Genomic DNA, 16,159 nt, shown 5'->3' with positions numbered 1-16,159 from the left:
CACAAATAGCTCTCCTGTGCCATGTGGAATCCTCATCCACCAGACTACGTGTCAGGAGAACAGGAGACTACACTGCCTTTCCATAGCAGAAGGGGCAAACACCTGTCTTGAGGCAGGGACCTAGCAGTTTTTTACCAGGTCTGTAACTGTTTCTCAATCTGCAGGTCAGCCACTAGGACCACGGAAAATCAGCCTGAAACCCATTCCAGATCTGCCACATATGGAAGCCATTCTCAGTGAGGCCCTTGTGAAGGTGAAAAGAAAAGCTCGTGGGCGTCTTTCTCCAGAGATGTGCATCCAGGCAATCAAGGCTGCTGTGCAACTGCCTTTTACAGAGGGGGTTGAGAAAGAGAGAGAGCTGTTTAAGTTCCTGTTGGGATCAGGCCAAGCCAAAGCACAGCAGTATGCTTTCTTTGCAGAGAGAGCAGTAGAGAAATGGACAACGCCATCTGGAACTTCCTGGAAAACTGCTTCAGCTCAACCCATCCGGAAAGCAGCTGTGATAGGTAAGGAGGTGTGAGCGCCACTCTGCTTGCCCGCTTCCTGTGCCCGAGTTAACTTCCAGTATTAAAGAGAACAGAAAAATTGTAGCTGCCTGAGGTGAAAAGGACGTGATATAATAATTGCAGGGACCCTGGGTCTATTGCAGCTCCCTAAAACCAGAGTTTGAACAATTTTCTTTGAGCTTCTTTGGAGTTGCTTAACTGCCTGACTTCCCCCTTACTTTATTCATGACTCTTTTCAGAGGATTCCTTCCACTAAGACTTTAGCCTTGATGGAAAAAGGCCAGACTTAAAGTCCTCACAGGCATCTCTTAAAATCTTAGGATCAAAGGAAAGTACAGCTGGAAGGGACCTCATGAGGTCATATGGTCCAGCCCCCTGGTAGGATTATCCTTGGCTAAACCATCCCAGCCAAGGGTCTGTCAAACCTGCTCTTGAAGTTTGCCAGGGATGGAGATTCCATGACTTCTTTAGGTAGCCTGTTCCAGTGCTTGTTCCAACTCCTAGTTAAAAAGTTTTTCCTAATCTCCAACCTAAATTTCCTTTTCATGGATCCGCTATACATACCTGTGCTCCTGTAGGTAAAGTTCTTCTAGCACCCAAGACAAAGCACCCCATATCTATATTTTATGAAGTAAAGGTTATCCACATAGTTGATACTAGCTGCTGTTACCTCTCTTGGCAAATAAATGAGGCTAGAACTCATTGCATACTGCTGGGTTATTTTTGTCATAGTCCTACTCAGAGAGTGTATAAACTCCTATCAGTTCAATTATGGCTTCACCTCTGTTTTATAAGTGGGTTATTTCTTTCTAAAATAGCATTGTACTGAGTTAATTCCATATTTTGAATAGATTTGTATAAAATTCTCCTCCCTCTAGTTTCGTTTTTATGTCAGTGCATGCATATAAACAGTCAGTCAGAGATATAGTAATACAAAACATGTTTTGACAGCTGCATTTTAAGATTTAATCTCATTGCAATTCACACTTGCCACTTTGCACCCCTGGAAGCTAGTGTCTTCTTTCAGTTGTTATAAGAGCAATTAAAATAAAACCTTTTGGATGCACTGCTTAGATTTCTAAAAAATATCTACCCCTATTGCCCCTTGATTTGCTGCACTCCACACACTGGTTAGATGTGTAATAAGCTATTGGTCACCACTGGTTTTATGCTGTCTGCTTATGGTATACAGTAGCTTCTTTCTCTACCATGTAATCTAGCCCCTGAACTTAAGTAATTATTTTTTAACTTGACTCTACCAACAAGCTTGTGTTTAATTGGCACAAGGCCTCCAAGGGTATTATGTCATTTATGGAAAACAGCAGAATATACCATTTATCATGTGAGTGACTGCTGAGCAAGGATTGGCTGCCTATAAATATTGCTTGTCTTATCGCACACAATTTGTCAGAAAGGTTTAATTTTATGATTTTGAAGGAAGGAATGGGTGACAGGAAGCACTACCTAGACCTAGAGTTCTCTGCTGGTTGAGAGAGAAATCCCACAAAGATAAATGAGACCCAGTCTCCTATGGAAATTCCTAGATCTGATAGGCAGAGGGAGCTATTTTGATCATATAATGGGGCTACTCCAAGTTCAGTTGCTGTATTTAAACTAGACCATATCTTTTAAAAAAAAATCCAATCTAAGTGTAAAAGCTTTCACTGAAGAAGGAGCTGCCACAAGTCTTGGTAAGTTGTCCCTGTGGTTAGTTACCATCACTACTAAACTTTTGCACCTGATTTCTCATCTGAATTGGTCCACCTTGACCTTCCAGCCCCCAGATTTTGGTAGGCCTATGTCTGCTAGGCTAAAGAGGCCTCTATTAACAAACTTACATTCTTCACCTCTTTAGACTGTGCTAAAATCACCCCAAAACCATTTCTGTGATAAGCTACATAGGTTAAATGGTTGAGTCGCACTCCAGGGCAAGATCTCCAATCCTTTCATCTTTCTCATGGCTCTTCTCTTTACCTGCTCCAATTTTTCAGTGTATTTCTTAGACATCTTTCCAGTAGCAGTTGCACCAGTACCTGAGACGGGTACACCTAACCTCCTCACTCCTACTCTGTGATGACCTGTTTAAACAGCTGCTTACCCACCATGACTTCCAGGTCGTATTCATTCATTGCTTCCCAGGAAAGTATCTCAGCATGAGATTTACATTCTGTGTTTCTAGAAAAATGAGCTTACATTTCACTCATTTGGATGACCTCTCCATTTTGGAGGTTCTTGAGCAACATCTTCCACCTCTTTTGGTCCCATACCATGGTCACAGCTTCTGTTTTTCTCTGCATTCTTGTCCATTGTGTCATCTTGTTCTTCTCCTTCCTCTGTGTGGTTTTCTGTCTATCTGATCTCTGTAAGATTCATGGCAGCATGGAGCCTCTCTGACACTGTAGTATGATATGTCTATACAACTGCATTTTTGCCTGGATTTTGATATAGTTAAGTTCCCAAGCCACCATCATAGAATCATAGAAAATTATGGATGGAACAAGGCTTTTGTCCTTTTTAATGTCTCACCCTTTTGCATTCTCTCAGTGTTGCTGCTTTTCAATACACAGGTTTTCCTCGCTTTATGTGGGGTTTGTATGTGGATATTCAGTCTTAGGTGATGACCCTTTTTATACCAAAAATTTGTTATATACGAGGTAAATTCACTCTTATGTGATCAGTGTGGTGGAAGCCTGCAGTCAGCTGCTTTGTGCAGTGCATTGTGGGTGTGACACACCAAACTATAGTCTCCTGTGTGGATCTGTGCTCCTTGCTCATTGTCTGTGACACGTGTTTCTGTACTTCCCCCATTATGATAGTGTCCTGTGCTTGTGTGTACTGTCTGCTGTTGGAGAGTACCAAAATTGTCTTGTAAAAGTCGTAGAAATGGGTCTGGGGTCAGTACAGTGTCCCTATTTGTTACATTGTAAAGTAGGTTCCCTTTATGCAAATTCAAGTTATGCACAGTTTTCCAGGAATGCATGTACAGCATAAAGCGAGGGAAACCTGTACTGGTATTCCTCTAACAGCAGAATATAGGAGCCTTGAAAAGACTTTGTGTCCATCTTGAGAGTCCAGCACTCACACCTTTGAATGAGTATTGACCATACATACATAGCACTTCAGTTGTATTAAAAAATCTTAATCTTAACTTTAATGGCAGCATAGCACTTTCTGAAATTAGATGTAGATTTTGCCTGCTGAATTCAGGCTTTGATTTAAGTATTGCGTAGACCAGGACTACCCAGTTGGTGGCACCCAGGCTGCATCCAGCCCATGAGGAGATAACATGTGGCCCCTCGGCTCTCCCCTGGCCACCACATTCCACCATCATTCCTGTTGTAGGAACCAAGGTCTCTGGCCTCCCTTTCCCCCCTCCAGCTTCCACTTTCTGCCCTTGTTTCTGTCAGCTTGCTCTACTGACAACCATCAACATTTATTGGATGTGTTGGATCATTTATCTTGCTTGCCTGGTGTGCATTTATTTTGGGCATTTATTTATTTTTATTTAGGATTATGTGCTGGGCTCTTTGACCACATTGACAGGATGTGGCAGCTCTATTTTAGAGGATGCTCTCTGTGTACACCAAGTTGTCAGCATATCTGATGTTATTTGTATTTGTCGTGTTCACCTGCATGCCTGGTTATCTTTCAAGCTGTCCTTGATGGTGCTCCAAGAGTAGATGTGTAACAGCCTTGATGAAAGAACATGTCCCTGTCAGGCATTTTTATTGAAGCTGCATGTTTCTGAGTTCTTGCTTCCAGTACAAATGGTTGCTTTTTGGTCTCAGTGAAGATTCTGCATCAACTGCAGATCTTGTTTGTCTTTACTGCATTCATTTAAGCATTGTATCACCTGTTCATGCTGGACTTTGTCGGAAACATTTTCACAGTCCATAAAGCACAGATAGAACCTCTGCATTTCCAGAAGTCTTTCACATAGTATTCTTAAGATACATATTGTTTCTCCAGTACTTGAATTTAGTGTAGATTCAAATGGACTCCTGCTAATCTGGGAATCAAAGAACTCTTGAATTTAGCTTTGAATTTGACTTATAATTCTGTGCCTATTCATCCCAATTCACATTTCTATGATATATAGGTAGCTCGCTCGCTCTCTCTCTCATATATATAAATAATGTCACTACATCTATGCTTTGAGCTCACAATGTCATAAATTAGGTATTAAAATGAATCATTATTTTTCACAATCTAAATATCTTGTGGGACTGATCATCAAGCATTGATAATCACTATTTGCTCAGCTCTCCAGCAAGTGGATTTGTCACATTGATATTTACTCCACAATGAAATGGAGAGAAGAGAGGTTTTTATTTGTATGACAAATCTTTATTTGCTGACAAAGAGTTGAAAGGGGAACGATCTGATACACTGTTTGTACTTCTGAAGCATGCTTCCGTCTGCTGCTGATGGTGCTGCCTTGGGTGTGAAAGATGCCAGGACAGCTCTGAAAATAGCCCCCAGTCTGGAAGATGAAACCTTGATTTGTTATAAATCAAAATGACTCAGAGGAAATAAGAAAACAGACCTGAATTCTGTAGCACATCACTGCTGGGGAAGTGCAAATATACTTCTAGTTAAAGGAGGCAATAGACTGCAGACTGTTTCCTTGTTGGCCCCTATGGCTCTGACACTTTCTTGCTCTGAGGCCCCTATGGCCTCTGTCATCTGAGCTGAGTTTGCTGTCATTTACCCCCTCCAAGTAAAGTTATTTTTCCCCATGCTCCTTGATGCCCTTCACATCTTAAGGAATCCCTGCCTTTCTTCCACTCTGGTACACTCTTCCCCAGGATCACCAGCCAAAGCAGATCTAATCAGGGTGTCACTGGAAGTCCTCTTTTTCCTCAGTCTGCCCTTTGCTGTATGGATCAGTTCTAGAGAAAAGAGAATCCTGGAGCTCTAGGACAGCAAAGACTCAGTGGCTCCTACTGGTCTTTACCATCTTGCTTAGTAAATCTAATTTCATACCTGTTACCGAAGGATCAGACAGTGACTTGGGAACCCACAATCCTGAGTCAAAATTGAATTGGGCAAACTCGGGTCTTGTCCGTAGGCTTGTGTCCTAGAGGACAAAGTGCCACAACTTTGATAGTCTGTGACAGGGCATGTAAACACTGACAGGGGAGTAAATGGGAACTGGAGAGCTGAATTATTCCTCGTGGATGCACCTTGAGGCAAGTAATTCCTTTTGGCAATACACCTGCCAAGGACTTAGCTTGTCTTTAGAAAGAGGCTGGGAAAGCTCAGTCACTGGGAAGTCTTGAGTTAAAAGGAAGCATGTGCTCTGCCATCACTCTAGCCTGGACCTAGCCTGGACCCAGGGTGGAAGCGGTTACAAAGGGGTTGTGTGTTTTGTCTTTGGTGCAGCTGTGAGGTCTCTGAAGAGAAACCCTGAGTCTTGCTGCTTCCAAATTAAAGCCCAGTGTTACCCCAAAAGGCGTGGGATTAAGCTGAGGAGCTGAATAACAGAAGAGAGTGACCGCACAGGCCCAGAATGACAGTTGGCAGTGGGGGCCAGAGGATGCCATGCCTTGACGGGGTGCTTTGAGTGGTGCATGACATTCCTATCATCTCCAAATGCCAGCGGTCTTTATGGCTTACCACTGGAAGGGAAAAGAGAATCTCTGAAATCCCAGTGCCAAACGCACCTCCAAGCCTCCAGTTACTGGCTACAGAGCTGATCGAGCTGGGAGCGGGGCAGGAGGCGGCATGGCAGCTCTGCTTTGCTTGCATTCAGGAGATGTGAATGGGCAGAAGGAAACTTGGAGCCATTTCAAATCATTTCAGGGTTGTTGTTTTTTTTAATTCTAGGAGCACTTGCTGATTATGCTGTTGGAGATCTTATATGCTAGAGGGGCTTATGTAAGAAAAGTTTGGTGTCAGACACCAATCAAAGGTCCACAGTCAAACAGCTGCCTTGGAGTAAACAGCTGGGAGACCGAACCATTTGCAAAAACGTTCTTGTTGTTAAAATAGGAAGTGTTCTGTATAGCACGTGAGCATGCAGGCAACACACAATGAGAGCTAAGTCACCGATCTTCTGCTTCTGGGGAAAACGCACCACCTTGTTTGACCTGTGTTATTGGGACTTGAGCTTGTTTGACTGATGACATAATTTCAGTTATTCTCTATGAAGCTGCTTTAGATTAATTTTTTAATCCCCATGGTTTGCGTGTCTTTGTTTGGCTGACTGACTTTCATTCGTAAACCTGATCAGCTGGACTTTGGATTTGAAAAAAAAATCATTTTATAGAATTACTGCAGACCTGTTCTTATCTAGTTATGGCTTTATTCAGGTATTAATTGTGTTTGGATTCAGAGTCGACCTATGCTTCCCAGGACTGCTTTTTTAAAGCTTTTTAAACTGTGCCAGCTTTTTTTCTGTGTGATTTTGTTGGTATTGTTGTTTTTGTTGTTGCTATTGTCATGGCCATTATGCGTAGCAGCCCCTGGCCATAGGCCAGGACTTGACTGTGCAAGGCACCATATGAACCAAGGAAAAAAGATAGTCCCCTCTACAATGAGCTTGGAATTTAAGTAAAAGGAAAAGACACTGAGTGGATACAGACAGACTGGGGGGGGGTACACGGAAACAGTGAGATGGCACTGATCAGCGCAATTCAGCACTGATAGGCATCACCACAACGGGTAGTGTAAAGGAGAGCTTTGGAAGTGGATAATGAGCTTTGAGCTGTTTGGGGGACCTTTCCTTAAGCGTGACAGAACACATAAAAAGTGACTTTAAAAATGTAACAAGTGGGTGAGAGATGCTGGCATCATTGGCCAGCTGGAGGTAGGAGGTGACATTTTGGTACTGAGCAGGGGATGATAGTAGGAGGGAATATCATGTGAATGGCTTGGATGATGGAGTTGAGCCATTTATATTTGCTGTGATAGTGAACGAGGAGCTAGTGGAGGGATGCAGAGAGGGGTGATGTGGTCAGAATCACAGCTAAAGGAATCTTTGAGTAGATGCAATATCTTTTATTAGACCAACTGAGTAGTTGGAAGAAAGTTCTTGGCAAGCTTTTGGGTGCAGTCACCCTTCTTTAGGCAAAGGGAGTCTCTGCTGGTCTACAGAAGGGTGACCGAGCCCAAAAGCTTGCCAAGAACTTTTTTCTGACTACTCAGATGGTCTAATAAAAGATATTGCATCTACTCAAAGAACCTTGCCTACCTATGTCCTTAGATCAACACGGCTACAACCAAAAACCCAGCTAGAGGAATGATCTTCAGTGGCAGCCTCCTGGGTGGATGAAAGTGGAGCAAGACTGGATCTGTGAAGCTGAGGGAATAAGATGTTGCAATAATAGATGGGGGAGTTTAAGAACCTGGACAGATGTTTTAGCTATGTTGGTGAATAACACCATGTGTTAGAGTTATTACACAGAAAGGACCTGCAAGAGTTAGAAACAGCCTGGTTGTGAGGATGTAGAGGCAAAGCTGAAGATAGTGCCCAGCTGATGGGCATGAGTGACTGGCAAGGTGATGGTGTTCCTAGTGATTAAGAAAGGGGAAATGGGGAAGCTTAAGAGCTTGGGTTTAGCACTGCTGAGCTTGAGCTGATAGTTGGGCATCCATTAAGAGATGTTAAAGGCAACAGGCTGAGATTTTAGTGTAGACAGGAGATGGGTCTGGATTAGAGAGGTAGATCTGTGGGTCTTCTGTACAGAGATGATAGCTGACCTTCATAGTTGAGAATGAGAAGCATTTTTGCTCTGGGTGAAGGGATAGGGGAAGGGAGCCACAGTCCGAGCCTGGTAGAACACATTCAAGTCTAGGTGAGGAGGATCCTCTGAAGGATATACCGAAGCGGTAGTTAGAGAAGTAAGAGAACCAGGAGAGGCGAGAGGCATGGAAGCCAAGGGAGGACAAGCTTTCAGGAAGAGGATCCACCATAGAGAGCACTGAAGACCGCTGAGAGGGCAAGGAGGATGAGGGTTCATTAGGAAGGGGTCACTGGAGACTATAGCGAGGGATTATTTAGTGGAGTGCAAGAGGTGGAAGGTGTAGTGTGGAATGGGAGCTGAGGAACTCAACACAGCATGCATATGAAAAAAGAGGTGAAAGGAAAAGGGAGATGGACATTAGGTAGAGAGGCAGATGGCCTGATTAAATTAATCTAGCTTCCCCTGTGTGCGTTCCCCTCTCACGTATGTCTGTGCATACAATGTGTTTGAAGATACCACAGAGGGGGGAGTGGAGGTAGTTGGTGAATTCGCACTCTCAGATACAATCTCCATTAACTCTACTGCAAATGGCTGACTATTAGGGCATCCCCACCTGCAGCCCTATCAATGGAGAAGTGCTTTGTCTATGGTGAACCCACTTACAGACAGGTTTTGGGGAGTTTGTATGACATCACAGTAAAAGAAAGCACTTGAGATGGACCTTACCTGGCAACCACTTGAACACATCCATCCCCTTCATTGTGTTGTCCTTTTATTTTTAAAGTGACTCCTGAAAAGTGTTGGACTGAGGTCAGACTGGGTCCAGCACTGTATAGTTCATCAGGCTGGGAGAAGACACCACAGAGGTAATGGAGCAATTAAGAGGAGGTGATCCTCAGCTCCCTGGCACTTCTGCATAGGCCTTGAGCACAGGAGTCCATGGGTGCTAGCCCTACCTCCTTGGAAAGAGTCAGCCAGAATTCCTCTCAGGGTCTTTCCTTTGCACCCCCTGAATCTTGCCCCACAAGCTCTGTTCATCTCTGAAGAAGGGAGCATAAGCACAAGCTGCCAGGTCATTGTCTTAACCCTGCTGAGGGAGCAGTGGCTCTACAATGTGGGGAGAAGGGGAAGATGGTAGATCTGTCTCCAAGTTCAGTCCACTCTTGGCTTCTCCATTGAGAATGGCAGCAGGGGCACCACCTCGAGTCCAGCGGGATGCAGTTCTGTGAATTGGCCAAGTATTTACCTGAAACTGGACTGGTACAAACAAGTCCTTTCTGAAAAAAACAATCAGGTAGCCCTTAAAATTAATTATCCCAATCAATAATGCCAAACTGCAGCCACTTACCTTGTGAACAGACCAAGACCTACAACCCAAGAAGCTGTCTCTCCCATGACCAGCTTCAAGCTGCCCAGTCCCTTCCTGGGTATTGCCTGGCTCTGAGTAGGGGGATAGAAGGGCACTGCTAAACCAAACAGCCAAGGAGTGTGAAGCTCTGTCTAATGCTGGACCAGGAAGATCATGTTCTAGGTTTCACTGGGCCCCTGGTGTTTCTCTGGCTTGCACATAATACTTCCCATCAAGGATCTCATGCACGTTACAAAGATAAAGATTAACACCCCAGTATGCAGATGGAAACTGAGCCAGCCTCAGGCCTCTTGCCCAGGGTCAGACAGGAAACCAGTGGCAGAGCTGAGACTAGAATCCCATGTTTCTTGACTTCTACTTCCATGCTCCAGCTACTAAACTGTGGTACCCCCCACATGTATAATATGTGACTGGGAGAGGACATGAATGACGCTGAGGAACATGTGCTTTAGGATAGATACCACTGTTGTTCTCCACTCTTGGACAGACAGCTGCTGACTTTTACGTCTTCCTCTCTCAGACAGAATCTGCATTGCTTGTCCCTAGTGTTCCATTAATATTTTTCATCTATGCCTCTCTCGTTAAATATTCACAGATAATTGCTTTCCAAAGCAGAAGTACCAAAGGAGCCACTGTTTGCAGCTGTTTAATAACTCCTAACACTTACAGACTCCACTTCTCTGTTGTGTTTTTCACTAGGGCTGGGAACAATGGGCCGAGGCATTGTGACTTCTCTGGTAAAGGCCAAGATGTCGGTAGTAGCCCTAGAGCAGGACCAGAAACAACTGGACGTTGGAAGAGAAGCCGTGACATCTCTTCTGCAATGGGAGGCTTCAAAAATGCAGCAGAGTGGCCAAAGCCAGGACATCTGTGACCCTGCTCGTCTCCAGTTCACTCTTGACTTTGGTGCATTGCGGGATGTAGACTTAGTTATTGAGGCAGTGTTTGAGGACATGGCACTGAAGAAAGAGATCTTCCGGAAGCTGTCAACCATCTGTAAGCCAGAGGCCTTCCTGTGCACTAATACCTCAGCGTTGGATATTGATGAAATTGCTGCAGTCACTAGCCGTCCTCACCAAGTCATTGGCACTCACTTCTTCTCACCTGCTCATGTCATGAAGCTACTGGAAGTAATCCACGGTCATCACACATCCCCCACCACCATTGCCACAGCCATGAGTCTGGCCAAGACCTTAAACAAAGTTGGGGTCTTAGTAGGGAACTGCTTTGGGTTTGTTGGGAACAGAATGATGGCTCCTTATGTAGAAGAGGCAATTTTCCTTCTAGAGGAAGGTTGTAAGCCAGAAGAAGTAGACCAGGCTGTAGAGGGATTTGGCTTTCATATGGGCCCTTTTCGAATGTTAGATCTTGCTGGGCTTGACGTTGGCTGGAGATCTCGAAAGGGGCGAGGCCTGACTGGACCAAAACTGGCTCCAGGAACTCCTGCTCGCCAGCATGGGAGCAGGAGATATAGCCCCCTGCCTGATTTCTTGTGTGAGCAGGGAAGGTATGGCCAGAAGGCAGGAAAGGGCTGGTATCTGTATGAGAAACCTGGGGGTAGGACAGCTAATCCAGATCCCTGGCTGTACAACTTCTTGTCTGAGTATAGAGAAACCTATGGTATTAAAGCCCGGTTTGTAGACCAGGAGGAGATCCTGGAGCGCTGTCTGTATGCCCTCATCAATGAAGGCTTTCAGATCTTAGCGGATGGGATAGCATCTGCCCCAGAGGACATTGATGTAATCTATATCTATGGCTATGGGTGGCCAACGCACAGGGGTGGACCTATGTTCCATGCCTCTACTGTTGGGCTCCCCCATGTCCTGTCGAGGCTGCAGAAATATTCCGAGGCCCATCCTGACATTCCCAAACTTCAGCCCAGCCCCTTTCTGAAGAAGCTGGTGGCCCTGGGAAGCCCTCCCCTGAGAGAGTGGGTGTCCCACGTGAGACAGCCCAGCAGTAAGCTGTGACCGTACAATAGCCTACTTGACTTACAGTTGCCTCTGTACAGGCAACAAGCACTTCTCAGCACTGTAACTGGCACTATCTCTTTCCAATCAAAAGCAAGACACAGTGGGCTCACCAATAATGTCACTACCCCTTCTGTAGCTTAGGCCAATGGAGTAATTTCAGCCCCTAGGATTGTTTAAGATTGAAGAGAGTAGATGCACCAATCAATGGTAATGATGCACTGTCCTTGATCATGCTGCTGGGAGTCCCCGTAGCCCACTTGTGCTGCCACTCTGGGCCTGTCTCACTTCACCTGACTGACTCCATTCATATGACCACAGGCACATCTTTCACTGCCAGCCGCCTGGCCTCTCCCTTTTGCCAAGGGAGGGAGCAGCCCTTGATAGCCAGCAAGGCAGTTCCAAGCAGGTTAGGGGAGATGGAGCCAGTCAGCGTTCCCTGTAGGCATCCAACCCAGCTCTGCCTTGCATCCATGGCAGGTCCTCTCTCCTTCTTGCCAGAGTTTGGAAGTGGCTCCAGGTGAGAGCCACCTGGGAAGGGGACGGACCTCCCCCTCCTACAGGGAACAGGCAAGGGACAGTAAATTCTAATGAAGGAAGAGGGCAGGAGGAGATATAAACCAAGTGTAAGAGTGAGGGCCAGCACCTGGCACCTACCCCAGCCCAAAAATAACAGGAATAAACACTTGCAGTTGCAAAGAAGAAAAGTACCTGATTGTAACTCACTTGTGAATGCCTGCCATTTGGCTTCTGGCTTTCTACTCCCAGAGCCTGTCCCCTGCCCTCCTGTCCTTTCCCCCAGACTGAAGTGCCTTCTGTCCTTTACACGTCTGATTCTTTTATCTGCCCTTCCTCAGCAATATTTTTCCTGCCTCCAAAAGACCTAGCCAGAGGGTTCTGTGTGCTCTGATATATGGGATAAAATGCCTTATATGACCCATAGCAGTGGTTCAGGCAGGCAAAGGACTCACTGGAAAATAAATGGGCTCCAGAGCTCTGTGAGCAGGAGCAGTGCTATGAGCAGGGAAGGTGGCAGGCCACACGTAGCCAAAAGAGCACAAAGAGAAATATTCCCATTTGCTTCTTTTTGAGCTTAGTGCTGCACAGGGTCAGGACTTCCTGTTGATCCAAGGGGGTCTGGGATGCACAGCTGCTTGTTTCAGGGAAATCCATCTTGTAAATCGAACCTTCTATTTCATTGATATTGTAATAAAATGATTCTTGCTTTCTGTCCTCACAGTTATTGTATTACTGCAGCTGTCAGCATTTTTGCCTCCACATGTTCCAGTCACTTCTTTGTCCTGTGGTAGCAGCTCTATTTCCTGTTGGAAGAGCAATTAGTGATACAGAGCCTGTGTTGTGTTTTCATAATGTAACACATTCATTTACACTTTATACCCACATGTCTTGAACAGAGGTGGCCACAAACAGCATGCAAACAATCCCCTCAACTGAAATACATGTTGAGGTCTTCTTAGAATGAGTTCTACCCTAAAAATTGACTCTCAGTAGGAAGATAGGAAACTCTGTTTACAACAGCTTTTCAAAAGAATTTATGTCTCAAAACTAAGAGCAGTGTTGTTCCAAAACGAAGCACTGTTTTCAAAAAAAAAATTTAACACTGCAATAGTGGTATAACATGCATGAAAACAAGTGTTAAGGGTTGGAGTATATGTTAGATCTCTGCACCATTGTAGAAACCAAGACTGATCCTTTGTTCACTGAGCTGGAAGTCTTAGGGTATTAATTTTAGTCCAGATTTTTCATATAATGTCATAGCTGTCATAGGATTGGTTCAAAACTGAATGGAGATTCTGCAAGAAAAAAAATTCTTTCTGTTTGGGTATAGCAGAACACTGTGATCTAATCCATGCTGAAATTCAGCAAAGACTACATTCTCAGAACTCTAAAGTAGCAGGGAATTAATTGTTAGCTAAGAATGGAGTGGGTTTTCTTCTTATGCTTAGCTAGACAGCATGTCATTGTAACAGCCTTGGAAGAAAGGAATTAAGGACAGCGAGGAAGAGGGGTTCTAGCATAGCACTGAGAAAGCTCCCTGACACAAGGGAAAAGAATGGGGAACTCTGACTTGGCAGATGCCCAGAGCCTTTGTCATGGGCAGAGAAGTCATCCTGAACAGGCAGTTTGCCCTGCAGCCTGGGCTGTGCCTGAGAATGGCTTTAGGGTTGGATCTGAGAAGCATGTAACCCCCTGCCTCTCAGCCATATGCAGCCTATCTTGTCTGCATGGGCAGACAAGGATGCGTGATGCAGAGTGCACTGCCTGGCACTGTTCTGCTGGGAGATGTTGCCTTTGACCTGTAGGCAGTTACAGAACTTGTAGCTGATGGCTGTGCTAGCCACTCTCCATTGAGGCTCAGTGGAAACGTTTCATAGTTTCTAGGGTCAGAAGGGACCTGAACAGATCAAGTCTGACCCCCTGCCCTGGGCAGGAATGAGTGCTGGGATCATAATACCCCAGCCAGATATCTATCCAACCTCCTCTTGAAGACCCCCAAGGTAGGGGAGAGCACCACCTCCCTTGGGAGCCCATTCCAGAGCTTGGCAGCCCTAACCGTATAGTAATGCCTTCTGATATCAAGCTTGAATCCACTCTTAATCAATTTGTGGCCGTTATTCCTTGTTATCCCAGGTGGTGCCTGGGGGGACAGAGCCTCACCTATTTTCCGCTGGTTCCTGTGGTGAGTTTATAGATGGCCATCAGATCCCTTCTCAGTCTTCTCTTGTGGAGGCTGAATAGATTCAGGCCCTTTAGTCTATCTTCATAGGGCCTGGCCTGCTGCCCCCCGACCATGCGAGTGGCCCTCCTCTGGACCCTCTCAAGGTTAGCCACATCCCTCCTGAAGTGTGGTGCCCAGAACTGGACGCAGTACTCCAACTGCAGCCTGACCAGTGTCACATAAAGGGGAAGGATCACCTCCCTGGACCTGCTTGTGATGCATCTGTAGATGCGCGACAAGGTGTGGTTAGCCTTACTGACCGCTTCCTTGCATTGGTGGCTTTTATGTGCATCCTGGAGTCAACAATGACTCCAAGATCCCTTTCAGCCACCGTGTTGACAAGAAGAGTGTTCCCTAGCCTATAGGTGCGTTGCTTTTTCCTTCTCCCTAGATGCAGCATCTTGCACCTGTCTGTGTTGAATTCCATCCTATTTTCATCCTCCCACCTCTGTAACCTGTCTAGATCTAGCTGGATGCCATCCCTCTCGTCCAGTGTGCCCACTTCTCCCCACATCTTCATGTCATCAGTGAATTTGGACAGCATGCTTTCCATGCCCGCCTCCAAGTCACTGATAAATATGTTGAATAGCACAAGACCAAACCCTGGGGAACTCCACTGCCCACATCCTTCCAGGTCGAAAACAACCTGTCCACCACCACTCAATGGGTGCGGCCATGGAGCCAATTTGCCACCTGTCTGACTGTGTAACCATCAATGCTGCAGTCACCTAGGTTTTTATGAGAATAAAACCTAGGTGATTGCGGCAGAAACGTGAGAAATGGTGTCAAAGGCCTTCTTGAAATCCAGGTAGACGACATCCACCTCAACGTCCGCATCCAAGGACTTTGTGACCTGGTCGTAAAAGGAAACAGGGTTAGTCAGGCAGGATCTGCCCGCAATGAACCTGTGTTCATTGGTTACAACCCGTGTTGTAATTAATTGCCAGGGAGGGGAGAAAGGGATAGACAGTGGTATGGAAAGTAGGGGCATGAGGGGCACACAGCCACTGGCATGAGTGAGGGGGGATGGGTGAACCTGGTAGGTAGAATCACACATAGTGCCCAGACTGTGGTAGTGGTGAGGTTGTGGTTAGACCCTGAAATAGGGGGTTGGGAGGAATGGAAGGGAGAAAGAGGCCTTGTGTGCACCATGCATTTAGCCTGCAGAATAAATGCAGTAGGTGTCCCTCCCGTGTCAGACAGCCAAGTGCCATGGAAGGAGGAAACACGCCTTCCTGAAGAGTCCAAGTGTTGGCCGTGTTCAAGAGGTGAAAGTTAAGAGTTTCACCAACAAAGGAGTTTATGACAGACCATATTTGACAGCTCAGGGAGAACAGGCTAGATCTCCCCCTCTCTCAGAACAATCTTTGGTATTTGGGAGACTCCTCTGTGGGATGGTGACCACAGGGAAGGCCATCATGACTCTTGTAGCCCACATGGGAGACATCCTTGCTGCAAAGCTGAAGGCTGAGGATTCAAACCTCTGCTAATAACCTGTTTAGCCCTGAGATTGACATGCAGAGAAATAAGCACCCAGGCCCACTGGGCATCCCTGACAGGTTTTCAAAAATATACAGTATTAAACAGGCTTGTCAAGCCCAGTTTGATTGGTTGAAATGACAGGTGATATTGTCAGTGTAACTGAAATGAATCCACCCCCCACACATTCTTGCTGGCTTAGTCCTACCCACTGCTCCTCTCTTCATGAGCCAGGGAGAAGAGGTGGCTTTGAGTTGCAATAGCATGGTTTCACAGAATAGGATTTGTTTTTACCGAATTTCTTTTTTAAACCTGATCTATTTAGCTCTCATAGCAAAAGGATATCTGCTAAATAAAGGCTTTGCAGCGAGAGACCATGCCCACCTGTCAGCAACTGCACAACAAAA

General features: G+C 45.6%; 1 protein-coding gene across 1 annotated transcript in view; it reads left to right on the top strand.

The window, feature by feature from the left end:
- Nucleotides 1–12,770, top strand: part of EHHADH (enoyl-CoA hydratase and 3-hydroxyacyl CoA dehydrogenase) — a gene marked incomplete at its 5' end in the record, with an annotated part of 44,620 nt that extends 31,850 nt beyond the window's left edge. The window contains 2 exons of the mRNA XM_019503088.1: nucleotides 242–506; nucleotides 10,263–12,770. Coding sequence (XP_019358633.1) covers nucleotides 242–506; nucleotides 10,263–11,533 — 1,536 coding nt within the window. The remainder of the gene's footprint in view (nucleotides 1–241; nucleotides 507–10,262) is intronic.
- Nucleotides 12,771–16,159: the final 3,389 nt, after the last annotated feature.

This window comes from Gavialis gangeticus, unplaced genomic scaffold (assembly GCF_001723915.1).
Source record: "Gavialis gangeticus isolate Ggan-Ray unplaced genomic scaffold, GavGan_comp1, whole genome shotgun sequence".
NCBI lineage: Eukaryota > Metazoa > Chordata > Crocodylia > Gavialidae > Gavialis > Gavialis gangeticus.
This window is presented reverse-complemented; position numbering and strand designations above follow the sequence as displayed.